This window comes from Saccoglossus kowalevskii, chromosome 6, assembly GCF_978046115.1.
Source record: "Saccoglossus kowalevskii chromosome 6, keSacKowa6.1, whole genome shotgun sequence".
NCBI classification, from domain to species: Eukaryota; Metazoa; Hemichordata; class Enteropneusta; family Harrimaniidae; genus Saccoglossus; species Saccoglossus kowalevskii.
Window position 1 is genome coordinate 18,323,636 of NC_140646.1, and position 26,719 is coordinate 18,350,354.

General features: G+C 34.6%; 1 protein-coding gene across 1 annotated transcript; it reads right to left on the bottom strand.

Moving 5' to 3' along the window:
• On the bottom strand, positions 1-26,664 carry LOC100368090 (3-ketodihydrosphingosine reductase-like). The gene is made up of 10 exons (XM_085500779.1): positions 26,544-26,664; positions 22,267-22,356; positions 16,211-16,270; positions 13,246-13,311; positions 5,482-5,577; positions 3,722-3,913; positions 3,482-3,565; positions 3,183-3,266; positions 2,274-2,375; positions 1-1,011 (listed from the first exon to the last, which is right to left on the bottom strand). Exons 1-10 carry the CDS (start codon positions 26,652-26,654, stop codon positions 904-906), a joined length of 993 nt encoding a protein of 330 aa, XP_085356905.1. The 5' UTR covers positions 26,655-26,664; the 3' UTR covers positions 1-903.
• Between the last annotated feature and the right edge of the window lie 55 nt (positions 26,665-26,719).

Genomic DNA, 26,719 nt, shown 5'->3' on the forward strand with positions numbered 1-26,719 from the left:
TTAATTTTCCCCTTTTATTATAAGAATGCAACTATTGTTAACAACGTAATCTAAAATATTACCAAAAACATCTTGAAATGAAGTCAAAAACAAGAGCAAAAATATAAAAAACAGATGACAAAACGGTCAAAATAGTTCTGCTGCCTTTCCAGAGTGTCTTCCTCAAAGCAAAGTTGATAATGTTATAAAGAATGAAATATTAGCTATAGCATTGGTTATTAGTGTTCCCACAGTGTTCTTGTAATATCACAACCATGGTACCATAGTTTATTTAGTTGTTGCCATGGCAATTACAATTGTTATCATTTTGTTATAAACAGTATCAAAGTAATTAAGCTGGTAGTTTTCAAATTCATGCCTAGGTATTAGTGGAGTGAGTGGAAAACTGCATAGATTACCGAGTTAAATTTCATAAAAACACAACTCGATATAAAGTTTAATTAAATAAAAAGCAACCATGTAGAGACAACATCATACAAAAAGTATGTATTTAACTAGGAAACATCTATACTATATACAGAATGTAACTTAATTTATTAATTACTTATTAGCTGTATATCATACCAACCTTTACCTTAAATTTTACAATCCAAAGCAATGTAAAATTATTAAATGTAAATGATTTCCGATAATGCCCTTTAATTAATGATTTATAAACATAGCGAAACGTTTTCAAAACATATACAAAATGTAATAGTACGAGAAGACAACACACGGACAGGAAAACCACAAAGATGCCATTCTGTGCTTCACACACGAGACACAACAAATCTTCTGATAAAGAATCAATCAGGTATTAGCATCGACTAGATGCTAGACTCTTGAGACTTTTAATTGGCTATGATATGATCACATGTCAAAGTCAGTCCATCTACAACCAATCAGGATAGATGTAACAAAGCACTATTTGTCTTTTTCAGATTCTCGTTCTTCCATACACTTCTTGATGATTTTATCAAAATGGCCGATGTAGAAGAACGATATGATTCTGAAAAATCCCATCGTTGCTACCTGTGAGAAAAATAAAGAAATATATCATTAATTTGCTTGATGAAGGGACTGCAGAAACCCAACAAATTCTACTTTCTTTTTCGCAAAAGATAGACAAGAGTACGAGTTCACACAAATAATTATGAACATTTGTGAGATGCTGAATTGTTCGAGTCATGGACATCGAGATACGAACGTCAAGTTACGAAAACATCTAGTTACAAAAATAACCATGCTTTTGCGAAACCATGCTCAAATTGTAACCTGATGTTCAATTAACAGTTAACAGAACTTTGAGTTACGGGCAACCTATTTTTTTGTTTTTGTTGAATGTCAACATTTAGTAACTCAAACTTTAATTAACATTAAACGTAACTTCTATTTTTCGTAATTTGATGTTCGTTACGTTGATGTCGCACAATTTTAGCATCTCAACATTTATAAACTATTAAGTCTTTGTTTTAGGAAACTAAAAACACTTTGCCAAATGTATGGTATCCTGTTTTTAAACAGCTATTTGCCATTAGTTTGAACATCAGAAAAGGTAATTTGCAAATATACTGTTATTACAATAGAATATTACTATTTCCATCGTAAATAATAAGCAACAAAGTTTCATCTCAGAAAATCAAACCCATTTATAATTTATGCAAAACTGTCAGAAAAATTGATATCAGCATTTACAACAGTTAAATACATGATGGAAGGATCATGGATATAGAATATGGTAATTGTGGTAATTTGGAACACGTTTGTGAATCAATATGCTTCAGAACAAATTTCAAAATTTATAAAGCTATATGAATGACCTTGGCCTTACAGTTAAGCACTGACCCATTGACCCAACTTTATAAATCAATCAATTTAGTTTTATGTAAATTCTTTGTTAAATTTGACAAAATGAACAAATATTTTTATAATCTTACAGCTCTTGATTAAAAAATAAAAATAAAGAACAATTTTTGTTTAATGGAAGGTGATAAAAACTGACTTTGGCATCCAAGCACTGAGAACAATTGACAAGTTTTGAGTTCCTCCGATACCTTTAAAACTTGCACACTCCATATATGGTATATATGTTTGATAGGTCGTCAGAACACCGGGAACTAAGAAATCCAGTGAATAAATTCCACAAGCTAGAAAATCAACCCCCATTATCGCACAGAAACCGCCTGATGCTGCTACATCTCGAAACTAGTCTATTGACTCAGGATAAATAAGATAAGAAACCATGTGCTAAACATATGTATTTAGGATAGAAATGTTCAATATGCTTGTCTTACTTGTTGTACACCCTCCATCATCGATGTAACGGGGGAAAAACCACACGTCACATTAGATAACATATAACCATCGACACCAATATAGCTCAGAAAACGTCCAAGCTGTGGAGGCAATATATATATTATTATCATTATTATACATCTCTCATCGTGATGCCATAAGTTACACCGTGCCGTAATTTGGCATTATTTTTACAGGGTATTTTCATACTACCATATAGAGAAATGCAAATTCCAAATATGGAATGATTACGCATGTAAGCGTCCCCTTATAATAAAAAACAAACATGGCTACCATCAAAATTTGACCGGACTCCACACAAAGAAGTTCGCTGATTCTGTTCTAAACTTTTTGGATTTTACCATTCCCATGGTGTATCCTTGGCAGAAAAAGATGTAAAATAATAAGGTTAATACGAAGATACCTCAAAGTTTGCACTCAGACAGTACGCTGCGCGTCGGCCGATACTCCAGCTGTACTGTCTTTGTGCATACTTTGAGGTATTCTCGTAATAATCTCATATTACAGCAACTACAGTATTATGGGATGGTTGATGCATGATAAGTTTGTCACAGAATGATATCACGCATGGGTGGAATTATATAACTAGGGCATGGTAGGAATAATGTCTATAAAACTGTGTCCTTATTAGGTTGAGTGCAATGATTAAATTTGAGGAGTTCGTTAGCATTGTGAACATGGAAAAGTCAATTGTTTACTGTTATAGAAAACAATGTTGTCAGCATTTGATATTCTCTGCAATATCTTTATTTTCAACAAATTTTAAAAGCTGCTATTTCAAAAATTGGAACAGCTATAGTGAAACAAATGTTTAAGTAACTCATTAATATAAACTTTTTCTTAACGATGTACAACCCAGAATTTCGTGTGATAATCATGTAACTCACTGATGCATCGTTGATAATGACCTTGGCTACATCCTCAGGTTGGAACAGTCCGGCCGTCTCAGATATCAAAGTTGTCTCTTTTGGCTGAAAGTGACAAATATGATGAATTTTAAATTTTAGTTACCAAGATAAGTGTAGCACACATTGATGGCGCAAGGTGATTATGCCAGTCAAAGCAATGTCATGTTTCCATGGTAATAATCTGAACAAAAATAACTACTAATATAAAATTATTTCTTTTGTAAAAATATTCCATAAAATCAAAATAAAATTTAACTTCTGAATATATGCACACGTACCTTTGAAATATTTTCCGCCTGGAATCCAGGAGTGTCTGTGTCAGGTGGGAAACTGACAGTTATGTAAATATCATATGGCTTCACCTGAAAATCAAGTAACACGGTTAAAGTGTACAGTCAGCTGACTAGGTGCTGTAACTTGTGTCTAAGTTTTATTAAACATGGGTAGATGTCGAGGTGAGTCGCTTTGGTCACTAGGTGAGATGCTGTGGTTGCTATGGAAGATGCTTTTCACCTTACCTCCATTTGTAAAGCTTCAGCAAATCCTCTAAGAGCAAACTTTGAGGCACAATAGGCAGTGTAACCATAGAGACCAATCTGACCAGCTTGTGATGAGATAAACACAATTCTTCCTTGTTTTCTTTGTTTCATGAATGGCAAAACTGCTCTCGTTGCATAAACACTGCCGAGAACATTCACATCCATAATATTCTGAAAGAGATAAACTCATTATTAAGTACAGTAAACTGTATTGAATATGTTTTTGTTAAGGCCATTAAGATGTAAATTTTATTTGTGTCCCCCCCCCCCCACCATTTGAGTTTGTTCAAAGTATAGTGCTATATGCTATTATTATACATCTGTCACCGTAACGCCATAAGTTACAGCATGCCATAATTTTGCAGTATTGCACTGGGTATTTTCATCCTACCATATAAAGAAATGCGAATTCCAAATATGGAATGATTACGCGCGTAAGCGTCCTCTAATAATAAAAACAAACATGGCTGCCATCAGGATTTGACCGGACTCCACACAAAGAGTTTCGCTGATTCTGTTCTAAACTTTTTGGATTTTGGCATTCAGCATGATGTATCCTTGGAAGGAAAAGATGAATAATAATAAGGTTATTACGAGGATACCTCAAAGTATGCACTCAGACAGTACGCAGTCGCATAGACCTCCGCTGCGTGACATTTGATACGTCCGCTGTACTGTCTTTGTGCATACTTTGAGGTATCCTTGTAATAACCTCATATTATAACACTTCACCATTAGCTACACCCAGTCTTTGCAAAAAAAAACAGATACAAACACAAATAATAAATTCCACAGAGTACATAGAAATACTGTAGAATACTTTATTTTCACAATTTTCGCTGAAGGGATGATTCCGTGAAAATAAAATCCAGCGAATATACTTTTTTTCCTATATTTCACATTCAACTCATCAAAAATCAGTGAAAATAAATTCCATAAAGAACGCCCAAAAAGCCTTTTCAGCAAAAATTAATTCCAGTAAAAATAAAGTATTCTCCCAGAATAGTAGAGGATTGATTTTGTATGTATGTAATGTATATGACTTAGAATTACCCCCCATATTTCCAAACATTTTTTGCACAATTTCTATATTCTGAGCAGTCATAACTTGGACAATATTTTGATCATAGTTTTACATTTTTCAAACAATAAACTTATTTTCAAATTTGAATCATTAAAGTTACAATGTAATTACTATAGAATATTTTGCAAAGAAAACTGAATAGTAAATTTATGGTGAAAAAATATTCCTGCATCTGCATCTGATTGTTATTATCACAATTGATACAAACAATTAGCGAGAGTTCCCTAGGCAACACAATTACTAAATTATCAGAGCACCAACAATAGATGAAAGTAAACCAGTTCACATGTCGACTGTGGAAAAAATCTAATTTTGTATTTTGTTTCTATTTTTTTAGGAGTTTATAGTCTGCTAATCTTTTTTTAGTTTTCAGTATGTATATATATTTTGTTTCATATTTTGAGGTTTCCTATTCTCATCTTTGAAAAATTACTAGAATGTGCTAGAAATTTTGCCAGCTGTGCAACGTGATTTCTAAGAACATTTCTTGGTAAATTCAGATATAACTACGAAAAACTATCACATGGGGTAAAACTGCTCAACTAGGAGTGCCATAAATAATTTAGATTTTCATAGTAGAGTTGCCAGGGTGATAAGTTGGCAAAATACAGTGCATCTTTACACTGGCATACTTATGCTATTGTACATATCATACCTTGAACTCTGCCACATCAATGTCAGCAAAGGATTTAGCAACAGCCATCCCAGCACAGTTTATTAACATACCACAAGGGCCTCCATCATCTATTGCCTAAAAATAGAGGAATATAAGAAACAAGTCATTGTCAATGACACGTCCCCGTTCCGTTCATATTTGAGTGACATATACATTCAAAACAGATCATGACCGAAATGCACCTGCATATGTACAACACATTGTACTAAATCTGAACAAAATCCATCCATGCATGACTGAGATCCGGTTCCGGAATTGTGAAAATACGTGATTTTGATGCATTTTCAGCCTTAAAATGGCCATCATTCAGCTATTGTTAAGCGGATCATGAAACAAATGCACATATCTATTTGTGACATGATGTATCATGTGTGTGTGAAGTTTGAACTTGATCAATCCAGACATGTCTTGGATATGGATCCAGAACTGAATTCTTTAACAAAATGGCCGCCAGTCGGCCATTTCGAACTTGATCCGAAAACAAAAAGACGTGCATCAAGGTCCTATTATGTTTTATGTATGTACTAAATTTGAACAAAATCCGTCCATGCATAACTGAGATCCGGGTCCGGAATGGTGAAAATGTGCGATTTCAATGCATTTACGGCCTTAAAGCGGCCCCAATTTGGCTATCGTTAATGAGATCATGAAACAAATGCACATACATATTCGTGACATGATGTACCTTGTGTGTGTGAAGTTTGAACTTGATCAATCCAGACATGTCTCGGATACGGATCCAGAACTGAATTCTTTAAAACAAAATGGCCGCCAGTCGGCCATTTCGAACTTGATACGGAAAAACAATGACATGCATCAAGGTCCTATTATGTTTAATGTATGTACCAAATTTGAATGAAATCAGTCCATGCATAACTGAGATCCGGGTCCGGAATGGTGAAAATGTGTGATTTCAATGCATTTTCGGCCTTAAAGCGGCCGCCGTTTGGCTATCGTTAATGAGATCATGAAACAAATGCACATACATATTTGTGACATGATGTACCTTGTGTGTGTGAAGTTTGAACTCGATCAATCCAAGCATGTCTCAGATACGGATCCAGAACTGAATTCTTTAAAACAAAATGGCCGCCAGTCGGCCATTTCAAACCCGATCCAAAAAAAAAAATGATGTGCATCAAGGTCCTATTATGTTTAATGTATGTACCAAATTTGAACAAAATCCGTCCATGCATAACTGAGATCTGGGTCCGGAATGGTGAAAATGTGCGATTTCAATGCATTTTCGGCCTTAAAGCGGCCGCCGTTTGGCTATCGTTAATGAGATCATGAAACAAATGCACATACATATTTGTTTCATGATGTACCTTGTGTGTGTGAAGTTTGAACTCAATCAATCCAAGCATGTCTCAGATACGGATCCAGAACTGAATTCTTTAAAACAAAATGGCCGCCAGTCGGCCATTTCAAACCCGATCCAAAAAAAAAATGATGTGCATCAAGGTCCTATTATGTTTAATGTATGTACCAAATTTGAACAGAATCCGTCCATGCATAACTGAGATCCGGGTCCGGAATGGTGAAAATGTGCGATTTTGATGCATTTTCGGCCCTAAAATGGCCGCTATTCGGCTATCGTTAATCGGATCATGAAAAAAATGCATGTGCATATGTCCCATATAATGTGTGATGTATGAGTGGAGTTTGAACTAAATCAGTCCATGCATGTTCGAGATACAAGTGATCACGGACGGACGCACGGATGGACGGACGCACACAGGCCAAAACATAAGTCCCCGTTTTCGGACTACGTCTGAACGGGGACTAATAAAATCAGTGCGCTAGTATGCTTAAAGGGGCACTTCCAGTTAAGCCCAATCTCACAACAAATTTACTTTCTGGATCACAATGAATAACAAAAGATCGATTAACATTGTAAACAACATAAACAATAGTGTCCCATGATTCTTTGGTGCAACCCCTGGAAAGTTCCCCTTTAAGTGTTTTAGCCAGATCACAGAATCTAGTGAACATGTATCTACAACGTGAAGCCAGTCAAATAAAGTTTATTTGTGAAAATTACATTACATATACATTACAATTATTCAGTCTACAGCGATTCATTGCCTAGTGATTCATTGACTCATTGTCTACAGTAATCCATTGAGTCATTGTCTACAGTGATTCATTGACTCATTGTCTACAGTAATCCATCGAGTCATTGTCTACAGTGATTCATTGACTTGTTGTCTACAGTAATCCATTGAGTCATTGTCTACAGTGATTCATTGACTCATTGTCTAGAGTAATCCATTAAGACATTGTCTACAGTGATTCATTGACTCATTGTCTAGAGTAATCCATTAAGACATTGTCTACAGTGATTCATTGACTCATTGTCTAATCCATTAAGACATTGTCTACAGTGATTCATTGACTCATTGTCTACAGTAATCAATTGAGTCATTGTCTACAGTGATTCATTGACTTGTTGTCTACAGTAATCCATTGAGTCATTGTCTACAGTGATTCATTGGCTCATTGTCTAGAGTAATCCATTAAGACATTGTCTACAATGATTCATTGAATTATTGTTTAGAGTAATCCATTAAGACATTGTCTACAGTGATTCGTTGACTTATTGTCTAGCGTAATCCATTAAGACATTGTCTACAGTGATTCATTGTCTAGAGTAATCCATTAAGACATTGTTTACAGTGATTAATTGACTTGTTGTCTAAAGTAATTAAGACATTGTCTACAGTGATTCATTGACTCATTGTCTACAGTAATCCATTGAGTCATTGTCTACAGTGATTCATTGACTCATTGTCTACAGTAATCCATTAAGACATTGTCTACAGTGATTCATTGACTTATTGTCTACAGTAATCCATTGAGTCATTGTCTACAGTCATTCATTGACTTATTGTCTAGCGTAATCCATTAAGACATTGTCTACAGTGATTCATTGACTCATTGTCTACAGTAATCCATTGAGTCATTGTCTACAGTGATTCATTGACTCGGTGTCTACAGTAATCCATTGAGTCATTGTCTACAATGATTCATTGAATTATTGTCTACAGTGATCCATTAAGACATTGTCTACAGTGATTCATTGACTTATTGTCTAGCGTAATCCATTAAGACATTGTCTACAGTGATTTATTGACTTATTGTCTAGCGTAATCCATTAAGACATTGTCTACAGTGATTCATTGACTCATTGTCTACAGTAATCCATTGAGTCATGGTCTACAGGGATTCATTGACTCGGTGTCTACAGTAATCCATTAAGACATTGTCTACACTGATTCATTGACTCATTGTCTAGAGTGATCGATTAAGACATTGTCTACAGTCATTCATTGACTTATTGTCTAGCGTAATCCATTAAGACATTGTCTACAGTGATTCATTGACTCATTGTCTACAGTAATCCATTGAGTCATTGTCTACAGTGATTCATTGACTCATTGTCTAGAGTAATCCATTAAGACATTGTCTACAGTGATTCATTGACTCATTGTCTAGAGTAATCCATTAAGACATTGTCTACAGTGATTCATTGACTCATTGTCTAATCCATTAAGACATTGTCTACAGTGATTCATTGACTCATTGTCTACAGTAATCAATTGAGTCATTGTCTACAGTGATTCATTGGCTCATTGTCTAGAGTAATCCATTAAGACATTGTCTACAATGATTCATTGAATTATTGTTTAGAGTAATCCATTAAGACATTGTCTACAGTGATTCGTTGACTTATTGTCTAGCGTAATCCATTAAGACATTGTCTACAGTGATTCATTGACTCATTGTCTAGAGTAATCCATTAAGACATTGTTCACAGTGATTAATTGACTTGTTGTCTAAAGTAATTAAGAAATTGTCTACAGTGATTCATTGACTCATTGTCTACAGTAATCCATTAAGACATTGTCTACAGTGATTCATTGACTCATTGTCTAGAGTAATCCATTAAGACATTGTCTACAGTGATTCATTGACTCATTGTCTAGAGTAATCCATTAAGACATTGTCTACAGTGATTCATTGACTCATTGTCTAATCCATTAAGACATTGTCTACAGTGATTCATTGACTCATTGTCTACAGTAATCAATTGAGTCATTGTCTACAGTGATTCATTGACTTGTTGTCTACAGTAATCCATTGAGTCATTGTCTACGGTGATTCATTGGCTCATTGTCTAGAGTAATCCATTAAGACATTGTCTACAGTGATTCGTTGACTTATTGTCTAGCGTAATCCATTAAGACATTGTCTACAGTGATTCATTGACTCATTGTCTAGAGTAATCCATTAAGACATTGTTTACAGTGATTAATTGACTTGTTGTCTAAAGTAATTAAGACATTGTCTACAGTGATTCATTGACTCATTGTCTACAGTAATCCATTGAGTCATTGTCTACAGTGATTCATTGACTCATTGTCTACAGTAATCCATTAAGACATTGTCTACAGTGATTCATTGACTCATTGTCTAGAGTAATCCATTAAGACATTGTTTACAGTGATTAATTGACTTGTTGTCTAAAGTAATTAAGACATTGTCTACAGTGATTCATTGACTCATTGTCTACAGTAATCCATTGAGTCATTGTCTACAGTGATTCATTGACTCATTGTCTACAGTAATCCATTAAGACATTGTCTACAGTGATTCATTGACTTATTGTCTACAGTAATCCATTGAGTCATTGTCTACAGTCATTCATTGACTTATTGTCTAGCGTAATCCATTAAGACATTGTCTACAGTGATTCATTGACTCATTGTCTACAGTAATCCATTGAGTCATTGTCTACAGTGATTCATTGACTCGGTGTCTACAGTAATCCATTGAGTCATTGTCTACAATGATTCATTGAATTATTGTCTACAGTGATCCATTAAGACATTGTCTACAGTGATTCATTGAATTATTGTCTACAGTGATCCATTAAGACATTGTCTACAGTGATTCATTGACTTATTGTCTAGCGTAATCCATTAAGACATTGTCTACAGTGATTTATTGACTTATTGTCTAGCGTAATCCATTAAGACATTGTCTACAGTGATTCATTGACTCATTGTCTACAGTAATCCATTGAGTCATGGTCTACAGGGATTCATTGACTCGGTGTCTACAGTAATCCATTAAGACATTGTCTACACTGATTCATTGACTCATTGTCTAGAGTGACCGATTAAGACATTGTCTACAGTCATTCATTGACTTATTGTCTAGCGTAATCCATTAAGACATTGTCTACAGTGATTCATTGACTCATTGTCTACAGTAATCCATTGAGTCATTGTCTACAGTGATTCATTGACTCATTGTCTAGAGTAATCCATTAAGACATTGTCTACAGTGATTCATTGACTCATTGTCTAGAGTAATCCATTAAGACATTGTCTACAGTGATTCATTGACTCATTGTCTAGAGTAATCCATTAAGACATTGTCTACAGTGATTCATTGACTCATTGTCTAGAGTAATCCATTAAGACATTGTCTACAGTGATTCATTGACTCATTGTCTAATCCATTAAGACATTGTCTACAGTGATTCATTGACTCATTGTCTACAGTAATCAATTGAGTCATTGTCTACAGTGATTCATTGACTTGTTGTCTACAGTAATCCATTGAGTCATTGTCTACAGTGATTCATTGGCTCATTGTCTAGAGTAATCCATTAAGACATTGTCTACAATGATTCATTGAATTATTGTTTAGAGTAATCCATTAAGACATTGTCTACAGTGATTCGTTGACTTATTGTCTAGCGTAATCCATTAAGACATTGTCTACAGTGATTCATTGACTCATTGTCTAGAGTAATCCATTAAGACATTGTTTACAGTGATTAATTGACTTGTTGTCTAAAGTAATTAAGACATTGTCTACAGTGATTCATTGACTCATTGTCTACAGTAATCCATTGAGTCATTGTCTACAGTGATTCATTGACTCATTGTCTACAGTAATCCATTAAGACATTGTCTACAGTGATTCATTGACTTATTGTCTACAGTAATCCATTGAGTCATTGTCTACAGTCATTCATTGACTTATTGTCTAGCGTAATCCATTAAGACATTGTCTACAGTGATTCATTGACTCATTGTCTACAGTAATCCATTGAGTCATTGTCTACAGTGATTCATTGACTCGGTGTCTACAGTAATCCATTGAGTCATTGTCTACAATGATTCATTGAATTATTGTCTACAGTGATCCATTAAGACATTGTCTACAGTGATTCATTGACTTATTGTCTAGCGTAATCCATTAAGACATTGTCTACAGTGATTCATTGACTTATTGTCTAGCGTAATCCATTAAGACATTGTCTACAGTGATTCATTGACTCATTGTCTACAGTAATCCATTGAGTCATGGTCTACAGGGATTCATTGACTCGGTGTCTACAGTAATCCATTAAGACATTGTCTACACTGATTCATTGACTCATTGTCTAGAGTGATCGATTAAGACATTGTCTACAGTCATTCATTGACTTATTGTCTAGCGTAATCCATTAAGACATTGTCTACAGTGATTCATTGACTCATTGTCTACAGTAATCCATTGAGTCATTGTCTACAGTGATTCAATGACTCATTGTCTACAGTAATCCATTGAATTATTGTCTACAGTGATTCATTGACTCATTGTCTAATCCATTAGGACATTGTCTACAGTGATTCATTGACTCATTGTCTAGAGTTATCCATTAAGACATTGTCTACAGTGATTCATTGACTCATTGTCTAGAGTAATCCATTAAGACATTGTCTACAGTGATTCATTGACTTATTGTCTAGAGTAATCCATTAAGACATTGTCTACAGTGATTCATTGGCTCATGGTCTAGAGTAATCCATTAAGACATTGTCTACAGTGATTCATTGACTCATTGTCTAGAGTAATCCATTAAGACATTGTCTACAGTGATTCATTGACTTATTGTCTAGAGTAATCCATTAAGACATTGTCTACAGTGATTCAATGACTTATTGTCTAGAGTAATCCATTAAGACATTGTCTACAGTGATTCAATGACTCATAAGTCATTGTGTACAGTAATCCTTTGAGTCATTGTCTATAGTAATTCATTGTCAAATGTCTCTTATTTCAATATTTGTTGTACTCATTGAATCAATGTTTAGTGTGATTTAGTATGACTCGGTGTCTAGTGTGGTTCAATGTCTAGTGTAATTCATTGCCTATCATTCAGTATGACTTATTATGAGTCATTTTCTTGTGTAATTCATTATCTATTGTGATTCACTCAACAAATTGTTGCTTACAGTCTAAGAAATAATACATTCTGTCTCTTTGGTGAAAAATTATATGTTTAGGGAACATCAGAAATCAGAATTGGCACACAGACCACCAATTTTTTTTTTTGCAACGCTACAGCTATTTGAATGTAGTAGTCCGATTCAAGTACTAGAAATTGACAATATAAATAAAACTGCATTGTTACATTCACCAGGTTAAAAGTTAACTAAAATAGTTGAGCAATTGTTATATTTATTTAATTATACTTGTATTTGGATTTAAATCATTGCCTACCAAACTTGATGGTTTACTCAATATGAATATGAAACTACTTGCTTTAAAAACTGATAGCTACCATGATGTTTCGTTAATTTTGAGCTTTGTAGCATGGATGTAAAGAAATAAAGATGTGTTGATGAGTCTGATAAATATTTGTAAATAAATATAAAGACAACAGTGTCCAATCCATACTTGTTTCATGACCTCTTCCACAGCTTTGTAGTCTTTACATATATCAAGAGAGAACGATAACACTTTCTGAAAATGAAAGAAAAAAAGATTATTTTTGTTTCAAATTTGTTTATATGAACATGGGACAATCAAATATGACATGAGTTAGCTTAATATGGTAATTATTAAACTACTGCAACCAAATTTGGCAATGTGTAAGCTAATTATGGTAATGAGTAAACTACTGCAGCCAAATATGGCAATGAGTAAGCTACTGCAGCCAAATATGGTAATGAGTAAGCTAATTACGAGAATGAGTAAGCTAATTATGGTAATGAGTAAGCTAAATATGGTAATGAATAAGCTACTTCAACCAAATATGGCAATGAGTAAGCTACTGCAGCCAAATATGGTAATGAGTAAGCTAATTACGGGAATGAGTAAGCTAATTATGGTAATGAGTAAGCTAATTACGGGAATGAGTAAACTACTGCAGCCAAATATGGCAATGAGTAAGCTACTGCAGCCAAATATGGTAATGAGTAAGCTAATTATGGTAAAGAGTAAACTACTGCAGCCAAATATGGCAATGAGTAAGCTACTGCAGCCAAATATGGTAATGAGCAAGCTAATTACGAGAATGAGTAAGCTAATTATGGTAATGAGTAAGCTAAATATGGTAATGAATAAGCTACTTCAACCAAATATGGCAATGAGTAAGCTACTGCAGCCAAATATGGTAATGAGTAAGCTAATTACGGGAATGAGTAAGCTAATTATGGTAATGAGTAAGCTAATTACGGGAATGAGTAAACTACTGCAGCCAAATATGGCAATGAGTAAGCTACTGCAGCCAAATATGGTAATGAGTAAGCTAATTACGGGAATGAGTAAGCTACTGCAGCCAAATATGGCAATGAGTAAGCTACTGCAGCCAAATATGGTAATGAGTAAGCTAATTACGAGAATGAGTAAGCTAATTATGGTAATGAGTAAGCTAAATATGGTAATGAATAAGCTACTTCAACCAATTATGGCAATGAGTAAGCTACTGCAGCCAAATATGATAATGAGTAAGCTAATTACGGGAATGAGTAAGCTACTGCAGTCAAATATGGTAATGAGTAAGCTAAATATGGTAATGACTAAGCTACTTCAACCAAATATGGTAATGAGTAAGCTAAATATGGTAATGAATAAGCTACTTCAACCAAATATGGTAATGAGTAAGCTACTGCAGCCAAATATGGTAATGAGTAAGCTAATTACGGGAATGAGTAAGCTACTGCAGTCAAATATGGTAATGAGTAAGCTAAATATGGTAATGACTAAGCTACTTCAACCAAATATGGTAATGAGTAAGCTAAATATGGTAATGAATAAGCTACTTCAACCAAATATGGTAATGAGTAAGCTACTGCAGCCAAATATGGTAATGAGTAAGCTACTGCAGCCAAATATGGTAATGAGTAAGCTAATTACGGGAATGAGTAAGCTACTGCAGCCAAATATGGCAATGAGTAAGCTACTGCAGCCAAATATGGTAATGAGTAAGCTAATTACGGGAATGAGTAAGCTACTGCAGCCAAATATGGCAATGAGTAAGCTACTGCAGCCAAATATGGTAATGAGTAAGCTAATTACGACAATGAGTAAGCTAATTATGGTAATGAGTAAGCTAAATATGGTAATGAATAAGCTACTTCAACCAAATATGGCAATGAGTAAGCTACTGCAGCCAAATATGATAATGAGTAAGCTAATTACGGGAATGAGTAAGCTACTGCAGTCAAATATGGTAATGAGTAAGCTAAATATGGTAATGACTAAGCTACTTCAACCAAATATGGTAATGAGTAAGCTAAATATGGTAATGAATAAGCTACTTCAACCAAATATGGTAATGAGTAAGCTACTGCAGCCAAATATGGTAATGAGTAAGCTAAATATTATAATGAGTAACCTACTTCAACCAAATATGGTAATGAGCTACTGAAACCCAATATGATAATGAGAAAGCTATTGCAACCACGAGTGAATACTTCAACCAAATATTACGATACTAAAGTGTGTGGTGTTATAGTTCTTGCATGTGATATATCAGTCAACTTGCATACAAGTACAGTAAAAAAAATTAATATTGTTTTAATTTATAAGAAAGAGAACTGTTGAAAAACATGTGTTTTTTTCAGATTCCTACAAATTAGGCAAATAATAACAAACTCTCACAGCCAAGTGATCCTTTGGGGCAACATTGAACCAACTGCTAACAATTTTCCCTTTTTTCTGCATGGAAGACACCTTGCATATGAACACGTCAAAACACAAAAAATCTAATGTCATTGTTTACAAATAAGTGTCTGAGCATGAGACTTTGCGTTTTAAGCGTGTGTTGTTATTGTCGCTTGAGACTCAATTCCCGCACGTGCGCAGGTGACGACCCTGTCGCTTAAAACTGTAAGGCTGATTGATGCTGATCAGTTTCTCACATTTAACAATAATTTTGATTTCAAATACTTTAGAAAGTGTTCCACGTTCTTCATGTAATGAGGTGTTCGAATTTTTCAATGCAAATACGACAAATGTGGTTAAATTTTGTTAACGCTTGTGAATGAATGTTGGCTATTTTCACTCTAATCTGCCAAAAAAAATAGAGTGCCTCAAAGACCTGTTATGTTCAACAGACAAGATGGAACAAAACAAATTCATACATGCTTGAAACCCACTTCCAGAATGGCAGAAATAATTGATGAGTTTTCAGGACTGAAATGATACATGTAAATATAAATAATATGTGAAGTATGCTTCAAATTTGAATTTGATTGGTAAAAGCATTCATTAAAACAAAATGGTTACCAATCAGCCATTTTTTATAAGATCTGTGTAGAAAAAATGAGATTAAAAGTCACCGTTTTGAACATTGTCTGAATTGTAAATTCAAATACAGACTGTATTATGGGTACAAACAATGTAGAAAGAAGAATACCTGTTCATCTGGATATCTCAAATGTTCACATATTTCTTCTTTACTTTGTCTCAGTCTCTCCTGTGATAGTAATATAGAAACAACTAACATATGCAAATCACATATAGAAATATAGAAATTATATTATATATATACCATGTTTAGAATTACCGATAGGCCCCAAACATGAATAACACACAGTAGGGGTAAAGCCTGCTGGCAACTGAAATTTGCCAAAATATTATTTTATGCTAAGAACTTACGAAGAACACTAGCTGCAACCCTTATTTTGAGTTAAAGAGATAATGCATAAGAAAATCTTTGGGAATTAATTAAAACAATTATTTGCCATCTGTACTAAGGCCACACTGATTTAATGTAATGGATGACATCCTCTGAAGACACCAAAACAAATGCTAGAGGGCGAAAAAAAAAAAACCTGCAAAAAAAAAATGCTGCTAAAACCACAGGACTACGGAGCTGGTATTACGAATTAAACCACAGAACACAGTGTATCAAAAAAACAACAAGAAAACTTTATTTGTAGGAGGCACATGTTAATGTACACATCTCGTACTGTATTACTGTCACAGGTATAACCATTTCAGACAAGCTCTAGTACATGTAGTCATGATGAAGTATAGCAGTGTAAACGTTTTATTTCCCTGGCTGACATCAATTGTGTACCAGTCTACAACAATCCCACCATTTTTCCTCTGAACTTTTATGCTCACGTATTTTGGTGGGGTGATCGCCATGTTGGAATTCCCGGCAACGCAATACGCATGTACAAAATATCATTTACGACTAAATTGACACGCAATTTTACAACAAGCCGGCGCTTTGCGTCAATATGAGTCGATAAGTTCCGGACAAAAAAACGTTCTGTGGAGACTCGTCGTCGTAGATTTTTTTTTTTTTGAGAACAGGCGAAAACCAATGCGCGCACGGATGTCATCCATAAAATTAAGTCTGTGTGGCCTAATGTTATAACTGCTCGCAATGCCGAAATATGGGATGGGTGTGAATCTGCTCCACCACTCGATATATCTATAATTGCTGTATGCTAGTTCCAGGGCCCACCTCATTTATCCACAGCTTGGATGCTCCATCCCATTTGAATTATAATCCCAAGATCAAACAAACAAGTTATTGACTGCCAAGTCAGCTAGCAACACACAACATTTTTTGATACTGGTACTATGCTAATGAGTGTTGTTAATCACCTGCATTAGCTTTTACAAAAATGCATGTAGTTTATTTACAAGCCCTTTTGATTCAAGTCTTATCACCATCATCTACATTCCCTTACAACCAATCATTACTTCCGCTTATTTACTCATCAAAACTGTTGTCTCTTGAAGTATTTGAAAGGTCTAAGTGGGGTTTTGTACCGGACGATGCAATGTTGAAAAAAAATGATTTTTAGGCAATAGTTTCGCCTTTTTGTTTCAGGCCTATTCATGACAAACTGACTTTTAAATAAGTTGTGTGTGTGAAATATTGTGCTAGGACCTGGTAGGATTATGGAAACTTGTTATTAGGATGGAATATCTTTATTTTTACAAGGATCTGTGATTTGGTCATGTTGTGTGATTTTGGTGACAATTTATCTCTGTAAAACTCTAACAGCTTCCGAGCTAGCCTGAAGAACTTTTTTCTGCCCTACTACCTTCCATAGACAGACTTGCTTTCAAAGAGCACTGACCCAATATTTACAAAATAATCATTAGTGTTACCAAAGCACAAGAAGCTGCCATCGATACATTGTTTATACACACTTAGATTAGAAGTTATATGTAAATGGGAATCAGAACATATTCGGAACACCACATATACAGACTCGAAGCATGGCAGTTAACAATACTAAAGCGACTTTTTAAATTTGCGAATAATAATCCCTTTTGTTTAGAAGTGTTTTTATAGCCAGAATATCTATATAGTTCTGGTCTGTTCTCTACGGAAGATAGCCAGACCATGCCCGCTATACACTTTGGTGCTTGTTGGTATTAGTGCTAGTAGCTTGTGAACATAGGTTTGCAAGTGATAAACAGCACTCATTATCATAGCCCCACCTCATATAAATACTTGCCCAGAGCATGGAGGTCTGTTAAAGGTGAACCGATACTATAAATAAGGGTCAAGATGGCCACTGTATTAGTATGCTAATCCAAACCAAGCAGCTAACATCGTGGCGGGAGCTGCGTGAAATATGCCATTTACGATGTTTGGAGATCAAGCTGTGGTTCCAAATACATATCCACGGGGACATGAATATGTACGCTAGCGATTACACTCGTTTGGTTGGGTTTTTGATGTATAAATGATGTTATTTTCGGTCGAAACGTGCTGTGACCAGTGAAAATCACGAGTTTAAAATGGTGGCTAATGTATGCAAAATTCCTGTCAATCACAGTTTGAGTAAATGAAAATGTAAATCCCCTAGATGTATATTCAATCTCCAAAGCTTGTTGGTTTACAAACAGCATTATCGTTACATAGTTTGTCTATGTCGAGCCACCTCCAAGGTCTAAGCATCGGTAACACTGGGATATGACGATGTAAGACAGTAAACAATGTCAATAACATTAGGTTACAGGCTTTCGGATATCCATTGCAATAAATTAAATGTAGAAGTAGAAATCATTCGCGTGGTTTAAATTTCGCCGTGAGTCCAAAAGCGCGAAAATAAAAACACGCAAAAATTTCCTGTTGGAATGTAAAACACAATACCCAAGTCAAATAACACTCACTCCTGACCCACAGTCTTACGAATTTTATGGTAGTCATTGACGCCTATTCAAGAGTACGACGTTTATTGTGGTTAGCGTGAATGGGTAAAGCTTCGATTCGACAATGAGCTGTTATCATCGTAAAAATAGTCTTCAAATGGTCAGTTTATCATCGAAAACAACTAATGTTTTGATTTCAAACAAAAAAACGTACCGTCTTCCCATCAAAACCAGAGGTAAAAGATTGAGCTGGAACATCGGCAAATCTCCTCCGTTTTGGTAATTTGAACACGTTGGCATCACCAAGTATTTTGACTGGCTGATATAAGGTGTCAAACATTTGCATGCGACCGGAATCGATGAAACTAAATTGAAATTTACTTGCATTTCAGAACAATTCAATGAGTTTACTTTTTGTACTTTATTAATAATCACTACCAAGTAATAATAATAATTGTGAAACGTAGCATGGTCGGATTGCGCTACCGTGATTATTTGCTACTAAGCAATGCAGTGTTTTTTTAGGAACGCCAGAACGACGTTTGTTACTACTATGTGGACATTTTTCTTTTGATCATACCACGAAGACTTGTGTTTTCTAAGGGATGAAAATTTTGCATAACTTTCTAGACAGTCTGGAAAAAGGAAGAGGTACAGTGAATAAGTGTCAGACTGCAATGATCTGCAAATGGTAGTTGTGTAATACTGGTAGGCGTGCAGGAAATAACCGTTCTGTTAGAGGTTCCAAGTTTCGGATATCAACAAGACATTGGCCTGATTGCTTCGTATGGTGTTACCCTTTGTTTCATTTTTCACGAAATACTTCGATAGCTCAAAACCGCGAAATCAGATGTTTCCACAGCACACACCACAGAGTACAAGAAGTAAATACGCCATGCTTGAAATGCATGAACAACCAGGTCTTGGCATAAGAAAATAAATCAGTTTTTGTTTTGTATTTGACTGTAGGACGAAACGGCACCCAGACAACACGTCACAGGCAGTTCAATTCATATCTTTTACAAATGATCGTTTTCGTTCATGCGTCGCATATATGTCCAGAAAATTTAATCGAGTGTATGTGTGTATTTATATTCTATTTTTGGATTCTTATTTATAATAAATACAACGCTGCAGATTGGTCGTTAAAATTGAGTCTACTGTAAAATTGTTTTGACAGAACGCTCTTCTCCCCCTCACCACTCATTTGATTTTGACTGTAAAGTCAACCAGACGTTCACCCACCAGATCACAAGAACTCAAATCTCACACAAGATAAAAGCCAGTACCACCGTGTACATTTTGATTTTCCACACGAGTGTCGTAAACAGGTTACAAGATAAGCCTGTGATGTCGCGGCAACTTTTCTTTACTAATGATTTTGATATTTTATCACGGGAATTTCCGTGTAATAACCTGTACTTATAATATACAGTAAACTTTTTCATTGTCGTCTCTACCAATTAGTCAATATTATATGGAAATTTGAGGGCAATAGTAAATACACGTTCTGTTTACCGATTTGTGACGGAAATATGAAAACCAATGTCATTGACTTCGTGTTTTCACACTTGTTATATTAACAGTCTGGAGGAGTAGTATGTATACAGAATGTGCATAGGAAGTTTCATTCTCAGGTTTACTGTATACAAGATCAGTACTGTCAATAGGCCGACGCAACAGAAACAGGCAAATAAACTTGAGTCGGCGTATTTTCTTCGCAACCATTTAGCAACACTCTGGCCGTGTGTATCCGGTGGACTGCCGCCTTTTCTTGTTGGCTATCATCAACTTGAATTAGTTCTGCGTCATATTTTTCCGACGATGTATGAATTACCGAGCGCGCGATGTTTCAAATCATGGCACATGAAGACTGCTCTGTATTTGTTTGAAATTCAATTGCTATGTTATATTTAAACAAGCAAATTGTAATCCGTTCTTAGGATGTTTATATCAGTTGTTGTTTTGTGGGATTAGCAGTACAGGGGGAAAGATAAGCATTCATTTGATTTACTCAGTGGACAGAGGCGGAGTTAATTACCCATGAGCACTTGGTGCAATCCAAGGGATTGAGCGGTTCCCCTTTAATTGGGCATTTACCACTATGGCCAAGTACAAGCAGAGACAAAGCAAATCACATTTTGCACTGTTTTTGCAGTAACTCGCTGTTTTATGTGCCTTTTTTCTGCCATTTCATATGCATGTTCTTAGATAAAAAAAAAAGCAGTTGTCCACTGATGAAGGTTCAAGTATTGAATTACTTTGGTATTATCAAACTGGACATTGGACATACTTTGTATGACAGCTTATATCAAGTATCAAAGATTCACAACTTGTATATAAACTCCAGCTGTGTTTACTTACAGGAGTGTGTAAACTCTCATGCTGATACTAATAAGGCATGAAAGAGTCAAGGTTGTGTTACTTTACCATTGGTATGCGTGAACCAGAAAAAATACTACCCCAGTACAATGTATTGCTCAATACAAATATGAATAAAGTGGTACTGATATAATCTGGTGAACATGTACAAGTACAAATAAAAACATGTAATCTTGAGTCTCATTTATCATGTTGGGAGAAATTTATTCCAACTTTTTTACAATACATTTTTATTCAATTTTCTAATCTTCACTTATAAAAATAATGGCTTCCAGTTTTACATGTATTATCTGTTGTTAGCTTTTATAATCAATGTTGTTGGATATTGGCATGCTTCTTTTGTAAATGTTAACAGCAATGTTCGAAAGATTTACTGTAAGTATAAATACAAAGTATAAGTTGCCAAAAAATAGAAGTAGAATTCCATGGTGAGCCCATCATTTTCAGGAATCTTATTTTTTGGCATGCTAACTACTGACTTTAAGCCTTTTTTAAAATAATTTTCTCTTCACAAGCTGCATGGTTTTCACGTAACTGCCTTCAATTTTGGAAGATTTAATAATAATAATAATTGTTTATTGCATCTTTAGATATACACATTTCTTTCAGTATATATCAATAGAAATATTAATCCATACAAAAAATAAAATATAACAAGTTAGTAAGAAGAATTTAAAAAAAAATCACATGTTTTTTGTGCGTTGTTGGAATGCCATAAAGATAAATTTATATGATATGATTGATATTTATATGTATTTGACTTCTCAGCCTGTGCTAAGGAGATGTGCGCGATCGCATCTAATGAGAAATTAACCTATAATTCTCGCTGTGCAAAATAAATTTACAATGCTGAATTAATATTAATATTTTGAGTTTGGTTGGCAGCCTCTGAAGTCTGAACATTTGTCTAATATTCAGTTAAATTTTGATAGTAAATACAAGAAGCAATGAAAATGTTGGTACCTGATTTCTGGCAATTATCGTAACATTTGCTCCTTCCTTGACAGCTTCTATTGCCAGTGCTTTACCAATACCACTGGAGCCACCAGTAATCTGTAAACAGAAATAAATATAGAATTGTAATATACCATAGTAAGAGAGATGTACTATAGGATATTAAGCAACTTAATTAATAACAATAAAAGCTGCTCAGACTGATAAATATTGTATATAGTAAGAGGTGCCCTTTTTAAATGCTACGGTACTCATGGAGAATTAATGCCAGAAACATTTTGAATAGTTTCTTAGCACTATGAGTATGTAATAAACATTATTATTATACGTCTATCACCGTAATGCCATAAGTTACAGCATGCCGTAATTTTGTGGTATTTTTTATATTTTCATCCTACCATATTAGGAAATGCAAATTCCAAATATGCAATGATTACGCGCATAATGTCCTCTAATAATAAAAACAAACATGCATGGCTGCCACCAGGGTTTGACCGGACTCCACACAAAAAAGTTCGCTGATTCTGTTCTAAACTTTTTGGATTTCAGCATTCCCATGATGTATCCTTAGAAGGAAAAGATGTATAATAATGTTATTACGAGGATTCCTCAAAGTATGCACTCAGACAGTACGCTGTTGCATTGACCTCCGCAGCGCATTGGTCAATACTTACGCTGTACTGTCTTCGTGCATACTTTGAGGTATCCTCGTAATAACCTCATATTATTATCCAGCAGGTATTAAACAGTCAATATTATTGATCGAAAGCAGTCACATATAATTTTATAAATATTTATACCGTATTAGCCTCCCACAGTATAACTTTTGCCTCTGACTGCGGGCTAATTTTAAAAGAAAGTTTGCGTTTTGGCTCTCAGTTTTATTTCACTAACTGTTTCAATCAAGTCACTGTTCTCTTTTTCAGGATAATAAAATAGTTGTGCTTAGCTCTGGCCAATATTAAAAATTATTCAGCCAAAACAGCCACTTGGGGACAATAATTCTTGATATCACCCTCAGGCAAGTTCAATAACTGTATATTATATTATACCAACATTTAAAAGGCAAAATTGTCTGAGACATGTTTCTGAACTTAGGCTTCCATCATGATATATAAATGTTCCTCTGATAAATTAACAATTTACAATCAAATATTGACAGAGTGTATTATTTGCTATGTTCACTTAATGGGATATAAGCATGTGCTGAAATATTTTGTGTTTGCAGAGGAATTACAGCAATTGCGTTCACGTTAGTCAGGAACACTATTGATGCGATGCATTAGTCATAGTATTACGTACACTAAAGCAAAATGTCAGTGTCTACATCAAAAAAAGTATGGGTTGATTTTTTTTTCACTTATTTCACGATTGCACAGTTACCGAGTTTCGAACTAATAATATTAATAAATTAGATGTATGATATACATGTAAATCAACTACTATGGTAGAAATACTGTTCTTGAATTTACAGATTATGCATTAATGTACATTTTTATCTAAAACCATTAATTTTCACTATTTTAACATTTTGAGCAATTTCACTGGATTTTAATCTTTTCACCACAAAATTTTCTTGCCAAAATTTGTTCGCACTTTTTTCTTCAATATTCGTTTTCTTCAATATTTCTGGAAATGAACCCTAATTTTGGTGCCAACAGACAAAATTTGAGTAGATTTTCAGTTTTTAGTAAAAAAAAATGTTTGGCTATTTTTGTCCCAATCTTCTAAAGGAAAGTGCAGAGACTATAAATGAGAATTTGTGATGAATAGAGGGAACTGGTGGTGAAAAGGTTAATTCCACAAACTTGACAGGGAAAAATAATTTCCATTGGGCCATTCCAGTTTATATCTGCACCTCCTGTTGATGAGGTCGGATTTCCAGCACTGTATGATGGGGGAAATACCCCGGAATTCCAACTGTATATGGAGAAACAGAATCTGGAAATCCAGACAAGAATGGAAAAAGAAATCCTGGAAATCCAGGCAGTTATGGCTACTAAATAAAATATGGCCTAGTTTATCTCGCCACATACCGGTTGATGAGGTTGGATTTCAAAGACTGTAAGACTAAAAAAACTTGGAATTCTGACTGTATATGGTAAAAAAATTGGGCCAGTATGAAATATTTATTACTGAAATTAGATAAGGATGGTGGCACGAATGAGCTCATCAATACCGTGAATCAGGGCTAGTTTGGATTTCCATTATCAAATATAAAATTTTGAACTTAGTAAATTAGCATATGATGAGAGTTATATTTGGAAATCCTACTCTGTATGGTGGCACAAAAGAACTCATCAACACCATAAGTAGGAACTATAGTTTTGGATTTCCATCACTGTGTGGTGAATGGTGATTTGGAAATAAAACTTTGTATGACTTATACACCCATGGAAATTATACCCTGTATGAAGTAAACACACAAGCTCATCAACAGTGGGGGTGCAGATATAAACTGGAATGGCCCATTGTTATTCTACCTGAATTTAATTTTACTTATTGACAAAAATAGAGAAATTGGAAACCAGCAAATAATTAATACATTTACAGTAGACCATCCATTTGACAAAAAGAACTGTGGGACATAACTGTTGATCTGCCATTTTCAAGTCAAGGTTACGGAGAGAAAGACTTAAATTAAATCTTGATTGCTAAGATGCAGGCTGCTCCAAATTAGCCAGCAGGTACTAACATGTTCTAGCCAGGAGGGATTAATAAGTGACGTATGTGCATAGTTTTGACGAGACTAAATCAGCATGTTGGAAAAGCAAAGTCTCTGTCTCTGAACATGAGAATGCCTTCTTTGTTACAACCATATATATTCAAACACAAAAGATATAGCAAATATATAATATTAAAAGTCAAGTACTTATAGTTCAATCTCTTTACATTAAATATAATATCAATAACATTTATAAAGATATTAACTATTGTAGTAAGTTCATTTTTGAATAGTGTTTCGGGTCCTTTTGATCAGATTTTGGAATAGAATAGAATAGAATAGAATAGAATAGAATAGAATAGAATAGAATAGAATAGAATAGAATAGAATAGAATAGAGTAGAATAGAATAGAATAGAATAGAATAGAATAGAATAGAATAGTGCTTTATTACATCTGACATTTCAGTTTTGATATTTGCTGTTACAGCCATTTTAATTATGAGCATTAGCAAACTTCTCACTGAGTGAATTGTTATGCAAATTATCTCAGCTTCTTTTTAGTGCACATCCCAGAACTTTACAAAAAAATAGCTCCTAGACGCTTTGTCCTTTTGTTTTGAAATTTTCACAAATGATTGACAATGTGTTTATCTTAAAAATGCTGCCTGGGCATTGTTTTTGGTTGAACAGTTTTACAACAATCGTACAGACAACTAGCCTGGGTGTTAATTTATGCATAAACTTGAAGTAGTGAAATTTGAGCTGCTGCCCTGCAAAATTGACAACTGGTAGACAGTTTTCAAGACGGCACTTTCTTCATAGTAAACAGATGTACCCATAGACAGGAAACAGAAGCATGGTTTAGAAGCTATTTTAGAAGCTATCATTTTTGACCAAAAAAGCACATTTTTGTGCATATTTCAAATTAGTGTCCATAAAAAAAATTTTAAAATTCATACAATAAGCTTTCCAAAAATATATAGTTTTGTGGACAATGGAGGTCATCTTGGTTTCCTAATTAACTAATTAGAATACCTGTCAGGTAAACTGCATCTCTACCTTAAAGCTATTTAAAATAAAATACTAGACAGAAATTTGGAACAAAAAACAGGATTAATCTCCTGCAATTAATTATGCAGAGATCAGACTGTACAGAAAGCAGAACATTTTAAAGCAGCGGAGACAGCGCCCCCTCTAGCTGGAATCAAGTTTATTCAATATTGTGTCTGAAACACGGTGAAACACGAAAACAACGGTCAGGATGGTCATCATCTGCTTGACATGTGACAGCTTTAATCACAGTCCCTCTATAGGGACCGTGCTGTTATCAAGTTCAGCTTTTTTTAGTGTTTGATTTGTTCTTTACTTCGTCAAGTTAAAATGTGTTTTGTTTGTTTTTCCTTGGATTCTAAATGAACCTCCACCTACTGTAGTTACTATACTGTAAATTATTATGAATAGTAGATGTCTAATGTTTTTATAGGCTAGTCTTTCACTATATTAGTGTCAAGGTAGTCAGCACTACAATCAAGATAAACACTCAAAACATTCACACATGCACGTGATAGCTAAGTGGAGGTCACGTAGCAGCATTATAATAATTTATATAAACCTACTCACAATTACATGTCCTCCTTTGATCTGAAGCGCTTTTGGAGTGATGAGGGGAGAGAATATATATATTATTATTATAAAAACTGTGAAAATAGCCAACGCGATGAGCAGATCCATTTTGTACAGAAACTCAAAAATAGGAAGTAAACACTGCGCAAAATCACCATGTGACCTTTCACCGC

Excerpts from the sequence above, each read along its gene's own strand:
- LOC100368090 (XM_085500779.1), bottom strand. The coding sequence starts at position 26,654 with ATGGATCTGCTCATCGCGTTGGCTATTTTCACAGTTTTTATAATAATA. Across the intron at positions 16,271-22,266 it reads CGATAATTGCCAGAAATCAG|GAGAGACTGAGACAAAGTAA; the intron begins GTACCAACATTT and ends TTACTATCACAG. Across the intron at positions 13,312-16,210 it reads TGAGATATCCAGATGAACAG|AAAGTGTTATCGTTCTCTCT; the intron begins GTATTCTTCTTT and ends TTTCATTTTCAG.